Raw genomic sequence first — 15,743 nt, 5'->3', positions numbered from 1 at the left:
TTGGTCTTCTTTCCCTTCCTTGCCCTTTTTTCTTTTTTGGGTTCTCATGTTCCCTGAACCATTTTCCATCATCCCTCCCAGCCTAAGTGGCACACACATGCATACACACATACACACACACTCTCTCTCTCTCTCTCTCTCTCTCTCTCTTTCGCACGGCATCCAGGGACACCTTGGACTCGACCCTGGCATACTATAGTGGGATTCTGCATTGCGTTTGCGCCTCCGACTTGCTTGACACTTCGTTTGCTCCTTCTGCAACCCCCAAGCGCCTGTCACTGCTACGCTGCCGTATCGTATCCTTTCTTGCTGCTGCTGCACTTCTCTCAGCATAGCCCAACCGAGCCTCCCCCATGTTCTCGTCATAGCCCCCCCCCTTTCCACCCGTCGCTGTTGTTTCTGCCCCTTCTCTTCCCTTCATTTTACCTGACCTATCTCTCTGCGGTTCCTCACTCCCTTTCCCGCTCCTTATTCCTCTTCCCCCTCCACCATTCCTTGTTTGCGGCTATCGCTAAAGGCTCCTTTCCCTCGTTCCCCCCTTCTTCCTCGCCTGTGTATGCTGCGCAGCGAGGATTCGAGTCAATCGCATCCCAGAGGAAACGGGCGCTTGAACCGCCAAGGTTTCTCAACTGCATCATAGAGAGTGAGAGAGACACTTGGTAGAGAGACCGGGCTAACGAGTGAGTTCGTCCCCATCTGCTTCCCGTCTCAACTTCTTCTCGAACACCCCCACGGACCACAATCTACACCCTACCTTCCAGTATCCGTACTCCAAGACCAAACGGAAGACGGAAAAAAGAAAGGAACGGTGGTAACTGACACTGGCCCGGTCTGTGGGCGCCGTGTGTAGCTAGCCCATCCCGTCCGTCCTACGAATCGCAGACGGTCGCCACCCTCCCATTGATAACCTCGCGCCGCTCCATCCCCCGCCAGCAACGCTTCTCTACGATATGCACGACCGCCGTCCCGTACCCACCTCGTCCATAATCATGTCAACCGGTCCACCCCAGTCCATGCCTCTCCATACCCAACACCAGAGCAAGGTTGATGGGAGTTCCGGCCCCTTCGCCTCAGATACAAACACCCACAATGCAGCAGACTTCAACGACATCTCCTTCCCTTATGTGTCAAACCCCCAGATACAGTTCCAATCACACACAATAGCACCGTCGCCGCCCTTGTCTGAATCCTCCTTTCAGCAGCTGGAGCCTCCCTCGAGTCAGAGAACCGGCCCGAGTCCTCTTGTCGCCAGCAATTCACTCCGGATCCAGACGTCAGACTTTCATCCCAACCTCCCCACACGATCCGACATTCACTCAAACGACACCCCTACGACCCCGCGCCGCCCAAGCAACGGCCTGCAGCAAAAAACCTCGTCCTCAAATCTGAAGCCGATAACCCGTACCCCGAGCTTCAAAGCTGCCATCGCCAACAGCCTGGGACCCGCCTCGGCCACAAGCTCGTGTATGCCCAGTCCGATTCTCTCGGCTATGAGCGACGTCACCCCGCTGCCCTCGCCTTTATTATCAGGAGACTCCCCGGGCCCCTGGAGACGTCTTGGTGTGCGACCACCATCGAGGGATCAGATGCAAAACCCAGCCCCGGATTCCGTGCTGGTCTCGTCTACCGGCGAATCGATAGCGGCAGCTTTGGCCAACGCGTCGAAACGCAAAGTCTACGCCGGTCTGGTGGCCGAAGGCTCTGACGGTGCGGGCGCAAAGGGGCCAGTGAATGGCAAGGCCGAACACGCGCGGAACCGAAGCATTAGCGAATACATACCCGACCCCAACTACGTTCCCAAGCGACACATCACCGTCTCGGGCTCCCACACGAAGCCGACAAACGGCCCCGACTCAGGCCTCGAGCCGCACATGCGCCGGGAGTTAAATCTTGCAGAATCGAGAGGCCTGACCCCGGCGATCGCGCAACCACCAACCCCGCCACCTAGCGAATCATCCAGAGACTCGACCGAAATGGCGATCGGCAAACCGAAAACCGCGATACCCGAGTGCTTCGAAGCCTACGGCCGGGACCGAAAGAAGAGGAGATGGAGGGCCATCAAGACTCTGGGTCAGGGAACGTTTAGTCGTGTGATGCTGGCAACTAGCCGGATGGATGATGGCAACGAATTATTACGAACCGATAACAACATCAGTCTCACGCCGATATCAAAAATGCCGCAGTCATTCAGGAAGACTCTAGTTGCCGTGAAAGTCTGCGAACACGGCCCTCGGGGAGGAGCGAGCGAGGAGAGGATCGAAATGTCACTCAAGCGCGAACTCGAAATAATGCAAACCATCAGCCATCCTTCACTGGTACATCTCAAGGCGTGGAACATTGAGCCAAGCCGGGCCATTTTGGTTCTCAGCCATTGCCCAGGGGGCGATCTGTTTGATGTGGCTACTGGCCATCGCCAACTTCTCAAACCAGTCTTGTTGCGACGAATGTTTGCTGAGTTGGTGGGCGCTGTACGGTACCTGCATGAGCGCAGGATCGTCCACAGGGATATCAAGCTCGAGAGTGGGTATTCCTCTTGGTTATGGACAGCCACACTTTGCTAACAAGTCGCAGACGTGCTCGTCAACTTGACGGCGCCCGAGCTAGCAGACCCCTCGATTAACTGGACGACGTATCCTCACTCGGTCATTACGTTGACCGATCTCGGCCTTTCCCGCCGCATCACCGATGACGAGAAGCTTGAGACGAGGTGCGGCTCCGAGGATTATGCCGCTCCCGAGGTTATCATGGGACTCCCCTACGATGGTCGCGCTACTGACGCGTGGTCCCTGGGTGTCCTACTCTATGCACTTCTCGAAGCTCGTCTTCCGTTCGACCCCTACCCCAACACGATGGACGGCCACCGCATGCGCAGCCGCACCAGTCACCGCATAGCACGCGCAGAGTGGCGCTGGATTGACTATGCTGGCCAGGATGGCGATCACGATGGCGACGAAGCCAAGTTCAAGGAGCGCGGTCTACTCGGCGCCATGGAGATTACCGAGGGCCTGTTGCAGCGTGCAAGGAGCCGATGGGTGCTGGAGAAGGTGGCAGAGAACGAGTGGGTCAAGGAAGCGATCCAGGTCGACGGCGGTGTGCGCTTCCGCGAAGAGGTTCAAGGCGCAGAGGTTTAATGATATTGGAGGCGTTCACTCCGTGATACCCACCTGGCGATAACGACGGGACACAGGGAAAGGAAATGGATCGGTTACGGTATTTAGGGTCTGGCTGTACGAGTAGGTGGGACGGACGGACGGACGGACGGACGGTGGGCATACGCGACAACCTGGCATGCACATGATGACCTGCCCCTCGGTTGTTGGGTAACCACCCAGCTGTTTTTACTTTTCCTTTTGATGTTCAAGGCGAGCATTTTGCACTCGCAAGTGGGGCTGGGGGGATACATGCAATTCCACCCCATTCGAGGACATTCAACGTCCTAGTTTACTCATTTACCCTTTAGATTTGAGGTTGTGAACCGAAAAGAAATCTTTTAGAGGCGGGAGACTTCATTTTTTTTTTCTACTCTTGGGGGATTAGCGCCGGTGTTTGTATATATCAGATGGGAGAACCCCAGATTTTTTTTTCGTCTTCTTTCTCTTCTTCTCTACCTGTACAATTGATCCGACACAGCTATGTCTACACTACGGCCATGCTCTACTTCTTTTCGAGGACCTGGCAGTATTTAGTCTTTTGACTCTAGGTCTAATTTATACTTCTTTACATGGCTTGAGGCTTTGTGGCCTGAAATGATGTTAGCAATGTCAAATGTCAAATGTCAAATAACCGTTTTATTGAGAGGATTTTTCTTGCCGGTGTCTGCAATGGTGTGTAGCTATGTAATGATTCCCCCCAATTTGGAAGGCTTTATCATGCTGTTAGGTTTCACTCTTAGGTGGCGCTCTTGGGGCTTGTTGGTATCGTTTCTGTGGGGTGTTTGGATTTTCCACGTCGCAAGAGAATCAATCCCGTTTGCGTGTCTGGAGGGGCTCCAGCTATTCGGCTGGCAACGACCGTGGGTGGGGGCTAAGGACGAAAGGGTTCCATGGTATGGCGGTGCGATGTTTTGATCTGAACATGGCCGTCCGTGCCTAACTACCTACCTACCTACATCTTGATAACCGTTTTCAAAGGAGGAAACGGTCTTGTTTGGAGACAGACGGCGGCACGTGGAAGGACTCTTGAGTTTCGTTTCGTTTTGTTTTGTTTCGGTCGCCACGCCGGGTTTCTCCCTTGCCCCCTTTGTTTCTTTCCTTTGATTCCTTGGAGTAGAGGGACTTTCTTTGTGACGCGGCGCGACTCGGTTGGTTTGGCCGGGGGAAAAGAGTGAAACAGTGGGCGTTGATGGGGTGATTTGGCGGGGGTTTAAGGGGATGGTACGTCGGAGACACCGGCGTGGCTTGAGGCTAGAAGTCTAGAAGAAGGCCGTGCTACTTTGTTTCTATTATTACTTTTCTTTGCCGCTATATCGAGCTAATGTTAGATTGGATACTCTGAATGAAATGGGAATCTGGAAAATGGGGGGGGGGGGGGGGGGAAACCCGTTTTAAATTTTTTTCGGCCCTAAAAACGCCGTGGGGGCCCGGGGGGGGGCGGGGGCAAACGGGGGTGGGGGTTTTCTTTTTGGGCTTTGTTTGGGGGGGGGGGGGGCGGGGGGGCGGGCTCCGTTGGGGGCGGGTTTTGTGGGGGGGGGGGGGGGGCCGGGGGGGGGGGGGGGTTCCTGTTTGGACTTGCTTTCGGCGTGGGGGGGCCGGGGGTCCGGGCTTCGTTTGGGCCGTGTTTTTTGTGGGGTACGGGATGGCGCGGGGTCGGGGGAGTCGGGATGGTTAGGAGATTTTGCCGAGGATGGAAGGTGGGCAGCGCAGCACAGAGGGTGGAACAAGTGGACACGGCTGAATTTATTTAGGTTTGGCAAGTTTTTTCTTTTTCGACACGTGTGATGATGGTTCCGAAGTCAAATACGGCGCTGATCATAGGTGTCTTTTGCAGACTGGGTGTTGTTGAGAACTTCCAGATGCGGCAGAGTCATATGGTAGTAATAACCTTGCGCATATGCAAGGTGAGGGATATGTTTTACTCGGCACAGTCTCTCATCTCCAGTCCGGCTTATAAGCAAAGTGAGTAGATCTTTCGCCTAGTATAGTTTCTCATCTCTGGTCTATTCGCGATCAATACCGAGCGGGCGCGGAAGAGTGCTAAAGGGAGCTGTGAGCGTTACGCTAGATTTTGGGATATGGTCTACGCTTGCCGTTGCCATTGCCACATTGTACTCAGAGCTCTACACGTTAATCAATGTAATTTTCGATCCTGTGGAAGCCTATACGACAAGTTTGAAGAGCCGAAACTGTGAATGCGTTCTATAAGGGATTTTATAGCGACTTGCTGTGCGCAGTTTCCGGCTGTATGGGTTCGTTACACGTACAGTTCCCACGTAACTACCAACTGGCAAGTTTCATTCACATGAGGTCTTCATTGGAAAATGAAACAGGCGCTTGATATCGATATAAAATATGCGGTAACTATCAATCTTGGGTTCGGCAGCGGCATCCATCCTTTTATCCGATAGGTCTGGTCTGGGAAATGATCAGTGCTTGAAGAGCTCTAGTGATTGCTTTGGTGGAATGAGGGGACGTGATGCCCTAGATTTGCCTCACCACCAAGTGCGAATGCCGTGAAATTGTCTCTAATACAGATGCTCCCTTATTGATTGCCATCGTCGAGCATCTGCTGGGTATTCGGGTTGTATAAATGGTGGCCAGGAAAGAATATTGCTGAGGGTTTTTCTTTTATTGACTAGCGCTTCCACCCCGTGCCTCTGGCTTAGAATTTGAACACACCTGAAGCTGTTGGCACAATGATTACTCTTCTTTCAATTAGTGAGCGGATGGAGTGGCGGCGGTACCACGAAGCCCACCAGAATAGATAGATTCAACTATAGAGTCAACCATGGAGTCAACCAATGGGTTTCTATAACTTTTTCTTTTACTGCTTTGTGCCCAAGGAAAAGACCGATACAGGACGTAGCGCGGATAGCTACGATGAGGTTTCCGTCCAGTGCCTGCATGAACATCCAAAGGACAAGTGCACGAAGGCCTCGAAAGGATGCCTGTGGAAAAAGGAAGGTCACCACGAGAGATTTTGCGACGGGTCCGGAGAACACTGAGAAACACCATTGCCTCCCTCGAGTTGGCGTTGAAGAAGCTCGAGTTGTGCGCCAGAGTCGAGATGATTATATGACGAGCAGCGAGAAATCATGTAAAACCGAGGCATGAGGCAGTACTCCTAGCAAAAACATCTACGGCGAGATTAGTCAGTTGGACGAAACTATTCTGTTTCATTCTTGAACATAGCATAATGCGCCTGTGAAACGATCAACGTCATGAATTCCATCCACGTCCCAAATGACCTGAAGGATGGCTAATTTGATTGAGCAGATAACTTGCTTTTGAACGCCCGAAGCCCCTGCCATCCCAAAAGATCCACGCGAGTTGCCTTGGCCTAGAAATGATTACATATTATCTTTGACACGTTGCCACACAAAAGAGACCTACGCTCATCACCGCTGTCCCCGTCTGCCCGTGATCGCGATGTTCAAAAGGCAACGCCATTCCCCGGCCAAAGAACGTCATACGCCGTCCCCTCATCCAAGTTCATGGACCCGCCCATCACCTCCAAGTCCGTGGGGTCCGAAAAGCTCATGTCCGCTGGCCCGATGAACTGCCCCAGGTCGTCCAGGTCTCTCCACGAGAAGCCTCGTACTAGGAGATCGGGCTGGTGCGGGAAGGCGGCCATGTTCCAGTGCGCGTGGCCGTGAGACATCCCGCCATAGTGTTGGTTGTGGTGGTCGGCATGTATCCCTGCACCGAGACCTCCAAAGGTGTTGTTGTTGGTGCTGGTCGAACTCGGCACAGTCGGTACCTGTACGGATACGGACCCGGGGCCCGTCGCCGTGTGGAGACCGGACGCCGGGTACGCCACGCCGCCTCCGCCGGCGGCGGCATCGATACCGTGACCGTCGGGGCCTGGGATGGTGGCGTTGGACTGTAGGGCCGGTTGGCTCCGTTGCTGCTGTTCCTGTGGTTTGCTGCGCCATAGGAGGGAGAGGAGGCGCGCGTAGCGTTGGCCTAAGCTGTGCGGGCTCAGGGATGAGCGTTGTAGGGCTTCGATTGTGACGTTTATGGAACGTTGCACACTTTCTGATGCTTCGCTGCCTAGGGCACCGGCGAGACGAGCCTGCGAACGTCAGCCAAAGGGACGTGCGAAGGAGGGGGGTGGTGAGTGAAGAGGATAATCGTACCTTGAAAAGAAACACGGCGGCGTAGATGACGTAGAGGTAGTACTTGAGCGGCATATATCGTAATCCCGTGTCCGAGTCGACGGAGGAGTTGAGGATGTTGAGGAGGGAGTTGGCGGCGTCCATTGATTCGTATATGAAGCGGGCGTCGGGGGTGCTGGCGAGGTCCGCGAATAGGGGACTGCTGATTGTTGTTGTCGGCGGCGGCGGCGGCGGCGGCGGCGGAAGACTCGCTGGAGCTTGCGAGCCTGGCGTCGTTTCGATCCCGTCATTTTGGGTCTGTCCTTTTGCGGACTTGTTCTCTTGGTTCTGTTTGTGGTATTGTTGGGTTTGCTGGATATGCTGCTGCTGTTGCTGGCGTGCTTTGGTGATGGCGCGGTTGATGGTTGCTTGGAAGGCAAAGGCATTGATGTATAGACGGAGAAATTCGTATGATAGGTTCAGACCTGCTTTGATCAAGGGGGTGACTGGAGAGAAAGGAGTGGTCAGTAAAGCTCGTGAACGGAGCATTCTCCCCGGGAACCGTGTGTTGGCATGAAGTGGTCGCGGGCTTACAGTTTAGACTTCCCCAGACGATCTTCCACTTCCGAAGCACTGCAAATGAGTCGTCCTGTAAATGTGAGCCATGGGTCCATGACGAGACGTGACGAAGAATCGTGATGGATATGAGATCATGAATGGATAAGCAAGCAGAGGAATTGGACAACTCACAATGTATCTCACGTATTCTCCCCCAAGGTACAGCTGTGCTCTATGGCTCGACGATGAGTATAGTATATCATGAGCATTACTGAAGAGCTGTATCAACTCAAGCTGAGCCTGGAACAGTTGTCCGAGATTATCGGCCCCGGCTTCTTGTATCCGCAGGGACGGGAAGTCTGCTGAGCGTGGTATGGTCGATGGTCCCGGCCCCCGGGACCAGAAGCCCTTGCCTACACGGATCGACACTTCCCGATCGCTCATATAGCAAGCTGAGAACCGAGAAACAAGAGCATTAGCAGGGGCAGATCATGAATCGTCTCCCGGGAAGGCTCACCAGCCCAGACCAGCCTCTTCCTCCGAAACGTCTCTGACGAGGGACTCGTCTTGTCCGACAGCAACCCCGTCTGCTCCAGACTCTGCAGGTATCCCAGGCGTATGGCGACGCCGATCTGCATCCACGCGCCCTCGTCTTCCTCACCGCGTCCGATGGACGGCTTCTCCTGCAATCTCTGGGGTGCCCACTGCGCGAGGATCAGCAGGGCCTCGACGGCACCGACGGTGGTCGAGCCCTTGTAGATCAGCTTCGATATGAGGGTCTCCATGTACCGCGAGCAGGCTTCGTGAACGCGGGACATGGAGGGTTCGTCTTTGGAGGCTACTGTGAATATTGCAGTGACGAGATGGGGTTCCGAGTCTATGAGGGATGAGACTGTGGCGGGGGTGTGGGTGAGGATGCATTTGTCTGCTACTGGGAAGTAGGGGTGGAAGTGGTCGATGTATCTGGCCATGGTTAGCCCGACTAAAGGGTACCTACGAGAGGGATTACATGGACAAGCGATATGGTAACATACAATGTGAGGAGCCGTGAAGCGACAGGCAGGCTCAAGGCCCCGCCGGAGATGGGTGGGTAGTGAACCGCTGCCGGTGTAGAAGGCTTCCGTGACCCTTTCCTGGGACTGCACTTATCCCGACCCGTAGCATCGCTCTCGGACAGATGGCGCATGTCGTCGCGCCGTTCGTCCCCATCGAGATCGGCAACCTGCGCCAGGAGGTTCAGCGCGTCAGAAGGGTTCAACAGGTCGCTCGACGTGATGTGCCCCTCAAAGTCGCCGGAGCTCTTGAGTGACCGGGTCGACCGGCCGCCGGGGGTGTCCGGCTGAGAAGCGGAGTCGGGCCAGCTCGCCGACTTCCCTGATGGGCCGTCGTCCTCTTCTGGAGAGCACGACCACGGCTCGCCATCGTTCTGGTGCCGAGACTCCGCCGGGCTCGTGGAGTGATGCATGTGCTGGTCTTCTCGAAGGGTCGCCGACGACGAAGTGCCGGGATCACCTCCGGAACCCGCGTCACAAGCCGTCGCGGCGGTGACGGCGTCCGAACGCTGCTGCTGCTGCTGCTGTTGCGGGAAGGCATCGGCGTCATTCTGTGGCAGGCGGACAAACTTCCGGGGACGTCGACCGCCTCTTCTCGACGTTGCCAAGACGCATTCCTTCTGTTCTCTTACGCAGCGACGACAGGGTGGTATGCCTGGGTTGCCACCATAGTCTCTACACAAGAGGGTACAAGTTTGGTGTTAGTCAAAAACAAGCTGGCCTTGGCAAGTGTATCTCATGAGTTCCAACCAATCAATCACTCTTATCGTCACCCAATACCTGACATACGGTAGTGTGTGTATGGGTGTGTGTGTGTGTGTGTGTGTGTGTGTGTGTTTGTATGTGTTCTCATGGGTTATAACGTTTCGGCAAAGGAAATTGCTCACAAGTCACATCTCGTCTTCCTCAGCCGGCAGGAGACGCAGGCTCGCGATACCCGTCTCTCTTTGGCAGTAGCCGTCTCGGTGTGAGGCAGGCGATGGTGCTGCGGGGGGGTGGTCATGATGATGGGCGGCCGGCAGTCGGCGGCGGCCGTGTCCACAGACATGGTGGTGTTGAACGCGTCGGCGACTCGGTGTACTCGGGTTCGTCGGTCCAAGCTTCTTCTGGCGCGGCTGTCTGTCTGTGTGTGTGCGTGAGTGCCGTGTGCGGGTGCGGGTGCGTAGTGTGCGTTCTGCGGTGAATGTCGGGCCAGCGGCGGTTGGTGGTGGACCGACTGGTGTATGGATTGGGACCTGGGGTGGAGAACTGGAGACTCTGGAGGCATGAGAGCCTGGATGCGAAGGGGGTAAAGAGAGCATCGGCAATCCAAGGGGTCTGTCACAAGTCAACCTTGGGACGGATATTCGGCAACGAGGCTTGCTCGATTCGGCGATAGTTGGAGGGCTTTTAATGTTTTTTCTCTAGCGGTGCCATTGTCGCCCTAAAATCGATGCATGGCGCACTCTTTGATGCTGAAGGTTTACGCCCTCCCTGTTGTGCGACCCCAAAGACGTCAAGTCAAATACATACTTTGGAGTAGTTACAATTCCTAGGTATGACCGATCGAGAGCTGACTCGTCCCAATTCCCCCTCATTCAGTCTTCACGTTTCACACATCCGAGGATTCGGGACCCTGTTGGAGCTTGAACTCTCTACCAGGTTGGTCCTGACATCCCTGTCCAATCGCGTGGAGAGCAACAAGAAGCTACTGCTCGTCATCTGTGACGAAACAAATGAGAGATCTCGTTTACCACGAGGCATCCTTTTCATTGGTGAACTACCTTCCAGTCCATCGGGGGGTTAGAAAAAAGTACCCCCCTACTTGAGTCTACTCTCGTGTGGCACTTCATTTCAACCCGCCGGCTAGGACTAGCTCTTGGCCAGTCAGATATCCAGTCTTGACAAACCTGGGGAACGAGTAGTACGGGTCAGCAAAATGAAAAGGGACCATAGTAGCTGCCGTCGGCAACTTACATTACGACAACGTTGGACACCTCCTCGGGAGCGCCTAATCTGTGGACCGGGACGCTGGCGGCAATGGCTAGCCCAGGGTCTGTGGATCTCAACTCCTCAAGGTCATCTTTACTATCCCAGGTACTATAGATATAGACACCTTGTTAGTTCAAGTCGGGACTATATCGCGACTTTTTTTTCTGCTTACGTTGATTTCGGTGTTGCAATCATGCCAGTGGCCCCAATCATGGCGGGCAGAACCTATAACAAATTGTTTTAGCTGAATAGAGAACAACTCGCGAGAGCCTCGGTCGGAAGACCAAGAAATTGAGGCTTACAATATTCACGGTCACACCTTCCGGTGCCAAGAACGTGGCCAGATTAAGACCCATTGAGCTGCGCTTAGAGTTAGACAAGATTCAGCCCCCCGCCTCTCGGTCTCGCCGTAAACGCCAGTCCCCCCACCGGTACATGCCGAGGAAGGATGCGGCCCCAGGAAAGTAGTCCAGAAATGTGCGAATGTGACGAGTACGGATCGGTGTAGATCAAATAGAAACACACAAAAACTCACCAAAGAGCGCCCTTGGTGGCGGCGTAGTGGCACCCGTTGATCCCCCCACCCCGGCTCGCGATACTGCCCACCAAGACGACACGGCCCCACCCCTGGGCGCGCATGCCGGGCAGGCAAGCTTTTGTCACGACGAATTGGCTGCGGGAGTTGACTTCCATCATCTCGTCCCAGTCGTCCTCGCCAATATCCGCCGGGTCGCGGATCCGGCGGCCGAGGCCGGCGTTGGCGACGAGGACCGAGACGGCCTTGTGCTTCTGCGCAATCTCGACATTGGCGAAGATGCTGGGTACCAGGTTCCGGGTTGATTCTCTGGAGGAGAGGTCGGCCTGGAAGGGAATAAAGAGCTGTGATGGATGTTTGTCCCGCAACTCTTTGGCTAGGGCATCCGCCTTGGTCTGTTCGTGGTGTAATATACCGAATAAATTAGTTCCCGTACTTTGTGGTGGTGGCTCGACGAGCCGCGGCCCCGTACGGCCCTCCCCCATCATCCCGCCCCCATCTGTCATCGGTGATGCCGTACCTGGCTTGACGAGTAGTGTAATGCGACATCGCAGCCCTCTGCAGCAAGAGCATGGGCAACGGATGATCCTATGCCACCACTGATCGTCGGTGACATTGTCTGGTTAGCGGGAACATACGATGACAGCCGGTAGACAGCCTCACTGGAGGTGGGACGCCACTTACCTCGCCCCTGTCACTAGAGCCAGGCGGCCCTGGGTGGTGTTGTCCGTGCTTCTAATGCTGTATTGGACCATCTCGATAGTATGACCCTTGCACAGCCTGCGGTGGCTTGTAACTTGGTGTGCAACTTGATGATGGGTACAAGGTAAAGCACGGGCTTTCCTGGTCACAAGTATTCGCTTGTGTATGGACTGGGATATCTGGTGTAGGTATGGAGGTAGAAACCCGAGGGTTTAGATGGCCTGGTTGATAAAGTCGATTGAGAGGGTCCAGAATGAGGGGTTGGAAGAAGGGCGCGGATCGAAAGCCGAGTTGGATAGCCGACAAGTTCAATTGCCGCCGCTATCGGTAATAATAAACTGGAGCTTGAATCACCGGTGGCTCGATTTGTCACTACATCGTGATTCCTGTGTGTAAAAAGCGCATGGCATGGTCGCCCTTTTCTATGTAGAATACTGGTTTGGAGGGAACTGTGAGGCAATTCAGATTTCGGCAATCGGCAATTAGCATTGAACCGCTAACTACAATCGGTCCACTGGAGATTGGCATTTGCCGGCTTTCAAGTCCTTTCTGCCAGTGAAAGGAAGCAAAGAGGTCATGAGGTGTACAAAAAAGCCACATTTCAGTAGCCGACGCCTCTCACTAGCAGAAACTCTACTTGAGTCGGGTATCGAAAGAAGTCGCCCTTATGCTTGCGTGTCAACATCTGAATTGCCGCCTGATGAAGCAGGTCGGTCGCCCACAAATGGCTTGACGCGATTGCCCTCGAGACGGCAGAGACGGCACTAGACATTCTCCCATCCCGTACTGAAACCCCAAAACCCCGCACAAATGCTTTACCCCGTGTCGTGTGGGTTTCCGGGGAAGTGGTTCTTTCACAATCGATCTTATGACTTGGTGGTCATCACGAACTAATTGATCCTATATGTCGCTTGTGTCCATGTCCTTATAAACGTTGGGGAACTCGTTCAGACGACAGTCTTTGCACGTCCCTTTTTCCTTTATTGACCGGACGCTCCGAGAGCAGAAGCAGAATACACTCTCGACTACGATATATACTTTTTGAAATTTTCACAGCAACAAAACTCTTCACACTCAGCATGGGCGAACTTCGCGGCCAGCGGCTTGTCTTGGCCGTCACCGTTCTCACGTCGTTGGGGTTCATGCTGATTGGCTATGACAATGGCCTTATGGGAGGCTTAGGTAGGCTCGACACAAGTTGCCAAGATTTGCAACACTCTCTAATGGGTCTGTGTAGTCGCTGCACCGGCGTTCAACTCGACATTCGACTCGCCGGATCCGACCATGACAGGTCTCATCGTTGCCATCTACGAAGGCAAGTCTAGTTGACGATGGGTGTTGAAAACGTAGCTCGGCTAACAGGTCGATCCTTAGTTGGCTGTTTCTTTGGTTGTGTTGCAACGGCGATATTCGGCGAGAAATACGGCCGTCGAAAGACCATCGGAACGGGATGCTCAGTCATGGTCGTCGGCGCCATCATCCAAGCCGCCTCATTTGGGCGTGCCCAACTGATTGTTGGGCGAATCGTCTCAGGTATCGGGATGGGCATCGTTAACTCTACCGTTCCCGTTCTGCAGGCCGAGTTCAGCCCCAAGGCAAGCAGAGGTATCTGTAAGTTGAAACTTGTCTATAGACACGACAACGCGGCTGCCAGGGCTTTTGCGCGAACCTGAAGGCTGGACAGTACGTAAATTTGACGCTGACCACATGATCACAGACGTCTGCGCACAGCTTTCTACTCTCAACTTTGGAATCTTTCTCATCTACTGGATCGACTACGGCTTCTCGTCACACGTTGACAGCTACGCCTGGAGGATCCCGGTTGCCATGCAATGCTTCTGTCTCCTTCCAATGTTTATCATCTTGCAGTTCATACCAGAGACTCCTCGCTGGCTTGCGGCACACGACCGGCAAGATGAGTGCTTGGCAGTGCTGAAGCGCCTCAATTGTGACGAGGACGAGGACACGGCGTACGCCCTTCACCACTCAATCACGCAGACGGTGACGTTCGAGGCCGAAAACAGCGCCAGTTCGTGGAGAGATCTCTTGGTGCAGGATCGCATCCAGAGCCAGAAGAGGTTTCTCATTGCTTGTGCTATTCAAGGATTTCAACAGCTTGGCGGAATCAATGCCATCATCTGTAGGTTGCCCCCACCCAAGGCTGCAGGTGTTTCTTTGCTTTGAGCTGAGATGTGCTGACTGGTGGCTCTGTTAAAGACTACAGTAGTACGCTTTTTGAGAAGAGTATCGGATTCGATAGCCACATGTCGGCCCTCATGTCTGGCTTCCTCCAGACTTGGTTCTTCATCGCCTCGTTCATCCCATGGTTCTTGATAGACCGTGTGGGCAGGCGACCCTTGGTAAATCTCTGCCCCTCTTTGTTCCTACAGAGCGCTGTGAAGAAGTTTGACTAACGAGTTTTGGCAGCTCTTGTCTATGATTAGCGTCATGGCGGCCGTCATGGCGGTTCAAGCAGCTCTCATCTACCAGGTCCAGGACTCTACCGCCATTGCCACATCAGCCGGCATCGGCGCTGCAGCTATGCTTTTTGTCTTCCAGGGAGCCTTCACCATCGGCTTCCAGGCGACTGTTTGGGTCTACCCGTATGTTCTTCTTCTTCTTCTTATTCTGCCTCCTTCAAAGTCGAGTCTGCCGCTAACCACCGTACCTATGTAGCTCCGAGATCTTGCCTCTGCGGATTCGACAATTGGGCTCCTCCATTTCCAGTGCAACAAACTGGATTTTCAACTACGTAAGTCACAATGGACTGCGACGACGGTGTAGCTGCTGAAACAAGTTTGTAGATGATTGTTCAAATCACGCCAATCTCGATTTCAAGCATCGGGTGGAAGACTTACATCATCTTTGCGGTCTTGAACGCCGCGTGGGTCCCCATCATCTACTTGTTCTTCCCCGAAACCAAAGGCTTGGAGTTGGAAGACGTTGACCGTCTCTTTGCCGGTGACGATTTTGAGGAGAGGAGCCATGACAGAGACAGTAAGCACGAAGTGTGGGATGTCGAGGAAGTCAGGGCTTAGCTGTAGTTACAGGTTGGGGACCATACTGCGGATCTACGGGCTGTGGAAGTACTGTGGAAGGCGATGGGCTTACTGAGTGTTAAGCCACTGAGAATTTTTGGGTTGACAGTGAGCAAGATTTTTGTAACTGATTTCTGGTTGTATGAGGTGGCATCCTTTCCACCATGTGTCGGCGGTAATGCAGCTAATTGCACACGCACAGGTCAGATCAATCAGTTCCGTATAGGTGGTAGACTCAATCGCCACTTTGCGATTCAATTGGTGTGGTGAATAAACTTCTCGCCAGTGGAACATGATCCACACAATTCAGCCATAAGCAGGAGTTTATTTACTACAAAAGCCTCAGGGGTCCTGTCGATTTATGTGTGCAAAAGACTTTAAACTTCCCGCGTCCCGAACTGGGATGATGGCTGCGTTGCTTCTCACACAATCCTCTATTACCGTAGCCAGAAAAGCTGTGACAACAAGAATTCAATATCTCGCAAATTTCAAGCAATATACCATCATTACGGGCTGAAGTCTCTCACGTCTCACAACCCTGTATTAATGCTGACCCGTGACCATGCACGTGAGGGAAATGCAGGTCTTGAATCAATTGCCGATCATACGCCGAAGACTTACTATAACTATTCTGT

The 15,743-nt window shown here is 53.9% G+C and overlaps 4 protein-coding genes across 4 annotated transcripts; 2 read left to right on the top strand and 2 right to left on the bottom strand.

Annotated features, from left to right (window-relative positions):
- Positions 1-989: 989 nt before the first annotated feature.
- Positions 990-3,131, top strand: CORC01_13801 (uncharacterized protein; the record flags this gene model as incomplete). Its single annotated transcript, XM_022625417.1, has 2 exons — positions 990-2,520; positions 2,572-3,131. 2 exons carry the CDS (start codon positions 990-992, stop codon positions 3,129-3,131), a joined length of 2,091 nt encoding a protein of 696 aa, XP_022468090.1.
- Positions 3,132-6,588: 3,457 nt separating this feature from the next.
- On the bottom strand, positions 6,589-10,129 carry CORC01_13800 (fungal specific transcription factor; the record flags this gene model as incomplete). The annotated part of the gene is made up of 7 exons (XM_022625416.1): positions 6,589-7,230; positions 7,295-7,758; positions 7,847-7,901; positions 8,003-8,262; positions 8,328-8,773; positions 8,845-9,537; positions 9,750-10,129. The coding sequence occupies 7 exons, from the start codon at positions 10,127-10,129 to the stop codon at positions 6,589-6,591; spliced, it is 2,940 nt and encodes a 979-aa protein (XP_022468089.1).
- Positions 10,130-10,690: 561 nt separating this feature from the next.
- On the bottom strand, positions 10,691-12,123 carry CORC01_13799 (short chain dehydrogenase; the record flags this gene model as incomplete). Its single annotated transcript, XM_022625415.1, has 7 exons — positions 10,691-10,751; positions 10,819-10,941; positions 11,006-11,058; positions 11,136-11,193; positions 11,369-11,763; positions 11,889-11,967; positions 12,053-12,123. 7 exons carry the CDS (start codon positions 12,121-12,123, stop codon positions 10,691-10,693), a joined length of 840 nt encoding a protein of 279 aa, XP_022468088.1.
- Positions 12,124-13,149: 1,026 nt separating this feature from the next.
- On the top strand, positions 13,150-15,108 carry CORC01_13798 (uncharacterized protein; the record flags this gene model as incomplete). Its single annotated transcript, XM_022625414.1, has 8 exons — positions 13,150-13,252; positions 13,308-13,394; positions 13,445-13,681; positions 13,788-14,210; positions 14,288-14,430; positions 14,498-14,673; positions 14,747-14,822; positions 14,875-15,108. 8 exons carry the CDS (start codon positions 13,150-13,152, stop codon positions 15,106-15,108), a joined length of 1,479 nt encoding a protein of 492 aa, XP_022468087.1.
- Between the last annotated feature and the right edge of the window lie 635 nt (positions 15,109-15,743).

The sequence above is a fragment of the Colletotrichum orchidophilum genome (assembly GCF_001831195.1).
Source record: "Colletotrichum orchidophilum strain IMI 309357 chromosome Unknown Scaffold_214.1, whole genome shotgun sequence".
Lineage (NCBI taxonomy): Eukaryota > Fungi > Ascomycota > Sordariomycetes > Glomerellales > Glomerellaceae > Colletotrichum > Colletotrichum orchidophilum.
This window is presented reverse-complemented; position numbering and strand designations above follow the sequence as displayed.